Raw genomic sequence first — 9,175 nt, forward strand, 5'->3', positions numbered from 1 at the left:
AAAATGAAGCTGTTGCACATGTATCAAATGTAATGGTACTTTGGGGATTATGTGTTTCACTACCAACCTTCTCCCTCATTGTTAAATTTCTAGAATGTAATCTTTTACTAATATGGCTTTTCCTTAAGAGGTTCTCATAGACATCTTTTCTCTTCACAGTTTTCTGCTTTTTTAATTTTTGCTTCTCCATGTATGTGCGATTTGTATTTTCTCCTTTGTAATAATTTTGATCTAACAATCAACAAATAGGCTTATTCATTAATTTATATTGAATTTTAGTAGATCCAGTAGTAGTCAACGCATGGAGATGGTCTGAATCTTTAGAATAAATTGCCAGACCAGATGCAACTAATTTATCAGCCAAATTGTTTTTCTCATGAATGATATCTACCTTCAGTTTTGTTTCAAAATTATATTCCCTTAGCTGAAAAACCAAGCCTGGTTTATTCAGGAAATATTGAAAAACACTTTTGGCTCCTTCATTCCAATGTTTCCCTTCAACAGGTAAGATACCAAATCAACTGCAAGGATAACTCAGTCTTGGAAAATTCAAAAGTTCCTCAGGAACAACTAAGATTTTTTTGTATCTGAATTAAGGTATGTGAACATAAAATCCATAGTCAATCAATGTAAGAAGTAATAACTGATCAGAATTTTCAAAAATTTCTACTCTATTCCATTGATCTTCCAATCCATATTTGAACAAACAACCAGAACCAGGAATTACATGCTCTTGAGGTACTGTTTGTAAGTTTTCTGGTAAATCAGAAAGCAACATAAAGAGACTTCACTGCATCAAAGACATCTTCAACTCAACACAGAAGTCTGATGGATCAGAAACAGTAGCGGCAATACCAGAGTACTGCACACCATTTTGGAGTTGTGCCCGAGTAAGTGATCTTGTTGTACATCATGACACGGGAGTCTTAGATTCAATGCTGAAAATGATTCCTGAAGATTTGTTTTTGGTTTCTTCAACATGAACTGTATTCAGATTCAAATATTCCAAAAGTAAACAGCCATCTATAAAAATTTCTACTTTCCAGGCAGAGTCTAAACATTTCAAGAAAAGGATGTTTATTTCCAAATGAGCAAATACAGAAACACACAATGGACTCGAATGGCATGTTTCTAAAATTTTCAAACCAAATCCATTTACAAGGCACGGCTTGTCTTGGAATATTTATTTCATTACTAAGCACCCTGGTATTACATAAAGGCACTATTTCATACCAACCATGATCTACTAAAAAAACCAAGCACCTTCTCATCACTTTTTTTCTACTTTTGAGCCATACCACTTCAAAGTTTTTTTAGATTTTTCCAAGCATTCTAACTAAGCCTTTTTCAGGATCTTTCACTGATAAAATAGAGGGTTTTTTGGCTTCTTTAGTAATTAATACTGCTGAATCAGATAAAAATCTTTTTCTTTTTAGATAAATTCACATAGAATGTCCCACTTTTTGAAACAAAGTATTTCAGCCTTTTCAAGTTGTCATGGTTTTAACTTTTCCAAAGGAATATTAACCACCTGTTGGTACGATGGCTGAAGAATCACAGAACCTTCATAGTCATTTGATCGTCCTTCCTTCATTTCATTAACAGGGCACACCTTTTCAGCCACAACCTGAGAAATTTACAAGACTGTTTTCTGTAGCTTTGAAATACTGTCCTTTTCAGTAATTCATTAATGACACATTTTTCATCACGTTAGATTTACTTCCCATTTCTGCTCATGCTTTTTCAAAAACTCACAAGAAACTATCTTGTTTCTTACTCTTGAAGCAAAATAATCAACAGTTTTGCTATCCCATATTTTATCAGGCTCATTCCACTTTATTCCACTAAGAATGGACTCCTAGCTGAGGAATAGTTGGGAATTCCTCCTTAGTTTCATAAATTTTAGATGCAGTTACTACTTCAGTGTTACCATAGTCAATAAATTCCACTTCAAAAGAATCTCCCGGCAAAATCTTAATAACAGCTCTGTAAATGACCTTATCACCAGAGTATTCTGCTACTACAAGATCTCCCACCATAGATTTAACTGATTTTTTTCTCTTTGAACATATTGTTTCTCCTTTCAATTAGAGCATCTGCAAGTCTGTGATTATATTTTCATTCTCAGTAAGCTGAATATGGAAATTTGCTGGATTACTGATATGAGAAACGTATCCTTTAACTCTGGTATTCAAGTAAACTTCGAGTTGAGGAAGGTCTTTGATCTGTGGTCTAGCAATATTATATGGATTTTGTGAGGCTGCCTGATTTACGTCTCTGATAAAAGACTGTGATACAGCCCTGACTGAGTTCTGGCCCGTATCACTTTGATCAAGAATATATGCAGACCCAGGGACAATTTTTACACCTTTCCATTTTCCATCATTCAAAGACTTCTTCACTTTGTTTTCTGACACAGGTTCAACTTTGTAGCAAACTAATTATTTCAAAAGCCTGGCATATATACTTTCGGAATTTATTATCTATTCGGCTTTCGGAATATGTTACTACACTAGTTTTATTTATCATATTTTGGTGAAAGCCATTTTCTATTTTGCCTTTCAAGGAAACAGCAAGTCTCTTATTCTCATTTGTTTTATGACCTTTTTCCACACAATGTGCTTGGTCACAATTTTTTTTCCATAAGCATGGAGCAACATTTTAATTTTTTGATTTATATGTTGATAGCCATCATATAATTCTATACCAAGCTGGCCATCTGGCTCTCTTGACAGTACTATTGCCTTTAATGGTTTTCCCAAGCCATTATCTTCAAACAAACTATTGCTTTCTGCTGGAATATCTACATCCCCAAGATGTGACAAAAAACATTTACCAGCTAGCATAGGTGTAAACAGCAATTCTGCAAACTCATCTGAAATGGCCCTTAACACACGTTCTTCTACTAACTGCGTATTTCCAAAGTCCACAAAAGATACCAGAAAGTCAGATAATGAATCTGTTGGCAATGCTAAAGCTCTATAAGAGAGGCCATCCTCTACATTCTTAGATATGCACAATCGCATTTTACTAAAATCGTATTTGGGGCAATCACTGAGGTTACTCATCTCTGATTTTTGTTTCTATTATCTCTAGGGCTTTATTATTTCCACTAAGTTGGCAATAAAACTTTCTATGACTATACATGTGAGAGATATGTATCTTTTCCACACTTCCAATTTTTATATTGAAGGAGGAACAACAGTAACTGTAAAGACTAACTGAAGATGGGAATGGCTTTGATCATGTATTGTGCAGAACCATGATTAATAAGAAATTCTTGGAGTTCCCGTCGTGGCACAGTGGTTAACGAATCCGACTAGGAACCATGAGGTTGAGGGTTCGGTCCCTGCCCTTGCTCAGTGGGTTAACAATCCGGCATTGCCTTGAGCTGTGGTGTAGGTTGCAGATGCGGCTCGGATCCCACATTGCTGTGGCTCTGGCGTAGGCCAGTGGCTACAGCTCCGATTCGACCCCTAGCCTGGGAACCTCCATATGCCGCGGGAAGCGGCCCTAGAAAAGGCAAAAAGATAAAAAAAAAAAAAAAAGTTCTTTTGCACTGGTAAATGGAGAGTGTAAATCCACTAAACTATATAAGCAGTTTGGATGTACAAGAACTAAGGCATAGATGACACAAGTCAATAACCTTTTAGATGAAGAGGTAAAATTCCCAAAGTCTCTGCATGCTTCTCCTGTACCAACTTAGTAATTTACAACTAACGGGTTCAACGAAATGGTTAAGACTACATCTGAGAGCCTGGCCTTCTAAAAAAAGAAAACATGGGTTAATAGCATAAAGTTCTTTAATTAAAACTCTTTCCTGGTAACCATAATCACCAAATACTACGTCAAATTCTTTTTTTGATACTTGAGTCAAAATGGCAGCTCTATACCACTTCCCATCTTTAGAATACTTAGCAACACAAGCAACCTGCCCAATTTGATAAGGATCAGAATGAATATTGTAAGAATTCTGAAGTTGTTCCTTAGTAAGTTTAAGTCTTCTAATTTACATCAGAGTTGGTATGCAAAGTCACCTGGGCCATAAAAATAAGAACACTCAACTTCAAGGACTGTTTCTGGTTTAAACACATATACTTTGTAAGGCCATGGTGACTCAGCTCCCACAAAGTCAAAGGGTTTTTTAAATCTGAGAAATTAATAGCTTGGGATTTTATCAAAGACAAGTTACTTTTCTTTTAGCTTATTTGAATGGTACTTCTTAGGTCTAGGTCCTTCAAAAGGGGCAGACATGACTTTCGTAACATTAACTTTGTTTTCAGATTTTAACTCTGAATATTCACTTATAGTTTTTGAACATTCTGGTTCTACTTTCCAATATTCTGCATATCCAGCTCATGAAATAAGACAAGCAACGTCAATATTTTCTGAGGCTTCGATACTCTGAATATTTACAGTATACTTGCCATCTTTTCTTGCTATAACTTGAAGCAAAATTGCCTTGTTCAAAACAATTTTTTTTAAATAATCAATTGCTGTCTTCACCCGCAAACCTCCAACAGGATATATATGTGCAAGTGTACAGCACACAGCTAAGGCAGGCAACTCACAATACTCTGGAAGCAAAATTTTTACATCAAAAAATGCTATGGGAGTTCCCATCATGGCGCAGTGGTTAACGAATCCGACTAGGAACCATGAGGTTGCGGGTTCGGTCCCTGCCCTTGCTCAGTGGGTTAACGATCCGGCGTTGCCGTGAGCTGTGGTGTAGGGTGCAGATGCGGCTCAGACCTGCATTGCTGTGGCTCTGGCGTAGGCCGGTGGCTACGGCTCCGATTAGACCCCTAGCCTGGGAATCTCCATACCCCGCGGGAGCAGCCCAAGAAATAGCAAAAGGACAAAATTTTTTTTTAAAAATGGTATGGAATCATTATTTCCATAATCTAAAAAATAAACATTAATTTTATACTCATTAATTTCAGTGATGACAGCTCTATAAGAATGTTTGTCCTTGCTGTATCTAGCACAACAGAAGAATCCAGGTTCTGGATTTCTTAGAATCAGTTCATCATTTACACATAAATCATAAAATTTATATTTTTCATCATATCTTGAAATTCACTCTGATGTTCATTAGTACATATCCAGAAATCTGATGGGTTTAATACATACATCACATAAGCTATGTAGGCAGACTCTCTCCATTTCTACAGTTTTAATAGGAAAATCTACTTTCAAAGGGTCTTTTTTATTGAGAGTCTATCGACTGTTCATTATTTCCAATAAAACTCTCAACTGCAAAGCTGTTTACATCAGAAGCACTAGTTTCCCTCAACATATTACAGATTTTTGAATCAGACACTGGACAAAGTACCTGTGTGCCTACAGTCTTCAGCACACACTTAGAATTAAGTGTAGACTCTTGAGTTTGTAATGTTACATAATATAAATGCTCATCCTTATTGAGCCAATCAAGGTGTGCATATACTATTTGTCCTAACAAGGCTTGTTTAAATATACTCAGTTGAAATTTTCTTGCCTCTCTGTCTGGACTGTGTAAATACGTCAGAGAACATGGAAATGAAAATAATGGTACTAAAATAAAATATTGTTTAAGTTTCTTTACATGAGGCTATATAGCCTCACTACTGCCATAATCCATAAATCAAATTTTCACTTGATTATTGGGCAAGAGCTGCTGAAGAATTCCTCTATGCCACTGTCCATTTCTCCTTTTGGCAACAAAGAGTTGTCCAAAATTATCACATGTGGGACTACTTTGACTACTAATATCATAATGCAAAGTCATACAAACTGTCAAGTTTTCTAATTCTGGAATCCATTTAATTAACTGGCAATAAAATTTACACGGGCTCAATGCAGATGATACTTTTACACTTTCAATACTGCCTACTGACAAAGATGCTTGCAAATTATCTAGAACATGTTGAATATTAAGTAAAGTATCATTATTACTTAATAATTCAGGGCTTTCATGTTGTAATGAATCTGGCATTTGTTTAGGGAATTCTTTTACCATTTCTACAATAAGACAAAATGAATCCCCATCAATAAGTCTCCCTAATTGTAATTCAAGAACCTGGGATATGATTTTTGGCACTTCAAGAAGAACCATTTGAAGAGGCAAAATAGCTTGTACACAACCTTTCACCTGCAGTCCTACTAATGACTTGAATTCAAAGCCTTAGGAGACCATCTTTCCCCAGTTGGTAGTATGTTGGCAAAAATGCCAAATGTTACCCGTGGTGGCAACTCAAATAAGTTGTCACAGCCTGAAGCAACCTGTATACTGTTAACTCTTAGTTCTTCTCCATGATCTATGAGAAGCACAGTATAGAGTTCACTTTTCTTTTCCAAAACTCTTCCTCTCTGCCATTCCCCTGATACTCTTTCTTCTACCAAACAAAATCTATCAATGTCCACATTATTTTTTACTTTTGGAATATGCTGTATTTCCCTCTGCAATATGTGGTAGTCAAACTCACATTCAATATTATTTCTGCCTTGAAATTTCACCAGAATGCCCTTGGGAAGACATTCTATATGTGATATTGTCAGATCCACATTAAAAATGTTGGTAACAAAGATGTGGAGTCCATTTTCTAAAAAGCAAATAATAAATACTAATTAGCTTCTGGATAGACAGCTGTCAAAGTTAAATGAATTTTTAGCCTTATATGGAAATTTAAACCTTAAATTCTAATGCCTTTATCAAATTGAACATGTTGGTAAAAATTATATGGACTGGACAAGATGAGATACAATGTATTTAACTCTTCACTGCCTTCCACACATCCAAAAAATTCTGTTGAAACAACCCAAGGAATATAAAAATAGGGAGAATATATATAACCACTGGAAGACAGAAAGCAGTATTTTTCAGAGACCAACAAATTTCTACTACATTATTAGACTCATATGGTTGTAACAGAAGGAAGCCCAATAAAATCTACTGGAGAATTCCTCCCCCTCCTGTAAGAAAACTACTTTCCCTCATGTAGCCTTCTTTGGACAACCCATAATTCAAAGGTGTGAGTGCTAGAAGCAAGGTGCATGGTGAGCTAATAGAGGACTCACTGTTTACACTCCCCACTCTGTCAATTAGCAATATCTGGACCCCATCAGCATCACTGTACAACTCCAGGATTGAGGGTAGTATGTCAAGTCCTGGACACCAGTAGGGAAGGCCAGGCATGGAGACTCAGAAGCAGGTTAAATACGTCCAGACCTTGTCACTGGCATGGCTACCCACAAAAAGTGTGAGGGAGGAGAAGAGGAAAAGTTTTAGCACAGAGGAAAGGCTCTCAACTATAACTACAGCTCCAGCTAATTTTCTCTCAATTGCTGGATTCTAAAAACTGTCAGGCAAATATTCAGAAAGAATAAAACAGCCCCCAAATTCAGGTAAGAACCAACATCTCTTGTGATAGGATACTTCAACTCCTACTTGACTCTGAAGTAAACAGTTGACAAGTGTTAATTTCTCTCTATGAGAATGAGAAAGACACTGGAGCTAAACAATGAGGGAACCACTTAAAAGAAAACCAAGGAAATGCTGTCTTTAGAAATAAACATATTGAAGGAAACAGCAAAAAAAAATTTCAAAAGTCTGACCCCTGTTACTAAAGAGGCCAAAAGAGGATATTCCCTGGTGCCTCAGCATGTTAAGGATCCAGTGTTGTCACTGCTATCGCACAGGTTCGATCCCTGGCCCAGGAATGTCCACATGTCACAGGCGTGGCCAAAATAAATAAAAAAGGCTAAAAGAATAATGCATTTTTAAAAAAAGACTAAATGTCATTACGATGCAACAGTTGGAACTCCTGATGTGGCTCTGTGGTAATGAACCCGACTAGTATCCATGAGGACTTGAGTTCAATCCCTGGCCCTGCTCAGGGGGTTTAAGCATCCAGCATTGCTGTGAGCTGCAATATAGGTCACAGACACAGCCTGGATCTGGCATTGCTGTGGCTGTAGCACGAGCCAGCAGCTGCAGCTCCAATTTGACCCCTAGCCTGGGAACTTCATATGTCGCAGGTACAGCCCTAAAAAGACAAAAAAAAAAAAAAAAAGCAACAATTGAAAATTGAAATTAGGAATAACAACACACAAGATTCAAAAAAACAGTCAATGCAAAATAAACATAAATGGGCATTCTCTCAAATTTTTCAACTCCAAAAACACTCAAAAGAAAGGATAAGTACCAATGTTATCTCAGAGATAAAGTAACAGAAGCCCTCTCTACGACTTAAAATCCACGTCCACAAAGTCAAACAGGCCACTGGAAAGTTAGACAAAGAGGTATTTTTAAGGTCAACTGGGTACTCAGTATGGTCTTTATTTCTTCCTATATAATTAATTTTGTGTGGTCATCAGCACGGTTTGACCTATACAGATTTGAGGCTATGCTCACTTGATCCCAGAGTTTTTAAGAATCGAAGACAATGGAGGAGTTCCCATTGTGGCTCAGTGGTTAGCAAATCCGACTAGGAACCATGAGGTTGTGGGTTCGATCCCTGGCCTTGCTCAGTGGGCTGGGGATCCAGCGTTGGCGAGAGCTGTGGTATAGGCTGCAGACCCAGCTCAGATCCCGAGTTGCTGTGACTGTGGCATAGACCTGCGGCTATAGCTCCGATTGGACCCCTAAACTGGGAACCTCCATGTGCATAAAAGACAAAGAAATAAAAAAAAAAAAACAATGGACAACACTCTAAATACTCTCACTAGAATAAACCAAAAGACTTCGGGGGGGGGGGGGGGGGATTTCTTAAACCACCATTTAAGGCACAGGCCTTTACCCAATTCCCAGATTTTAGTCAGTTTATAGACCAAAAACATTTTAGATGAAAGGAATACCAGATACTATTAAGAAAAGAATCCTGTGGTTGATTATACCCAAAGTATTCTTCCTGGCAGTGACCCAAATAGTAAATAGGAAAAATTTTAAAAATAAAAAGACACCCAAGTCTTTCACAAATCACTCTTATTATGTATAAGAACCAGATGTAGGAGTTCCCATTGTGGCACAGTGGTTAGTGAATCTGACTAGGAACCATGAGGTTGCAGGTTCGATCCCTGGCCTTGCACAGTGGGTTGGGGATCCTGCGTTGCCGTGAGCTATGGTGTAGGTTGCAGATGCGGCTCGGATCCAGCATTGCTGTGGCTCTGGCGTAGGCCGGTGGCTCTGGCTCCA

At 37.5% G+C, this 9,175-nt stretch overlaps 1 protein-coding gene across 1 annotated transcript; it reads right to left on the reverse strand.

Moving 5' to 3' along the window:
- Positions 1-238: 238 nt before the first annotated feature.
- On the reverse strand, positions 239-6,581 carry TDRD15 (tudor domain containing 15). Its single transcript, XM_053743506.1, is given in 24 exon segments — positions 239-1,096; positions 1,098-1,273; positions 1,276-1,336; positions 1,338-1,418; positions 1,420-1,471; positions 1,473-1,674; positions 1,677-1,708; positions 1,710-1,850; positions 1,852-2,481; positions 2,483-2,633; positions 2,636-3,072; positions 3,074-3,244; positions 3,246-3,282; positions 3,555-3,669; positions 3,671-3,987; positions 3,990-4,130; positions 4,133-4,193; positions 4,195-4,607; positions 4,881-5,057; positions 5,060-5,160; positions 5,162-5,218; positions 5,220-6,159; positions 6,162-6,548; positions 6,551-6,581. Coding segments are annotated over 24 exon segments (5,769 nt in total).
- Positions 6,582-9,175: the final 2,594 nt, after the last annotated feature.

Source organism: Phacochoerus africanus, chromosome 5 (genome assembly GCF_016906955.1).
Source record: "Phacochoerus africanus isolate WHEZ1 chromosome 5, ROS_Pafr_v1, whole genome shotgun sequence".
Taxonomy (NCBI): Eukaryota; Metazoa; Chordata; class Mammalia; order Artiodactyla; family Suidae; genus Phacochoerus; species Phacochoerus africanus.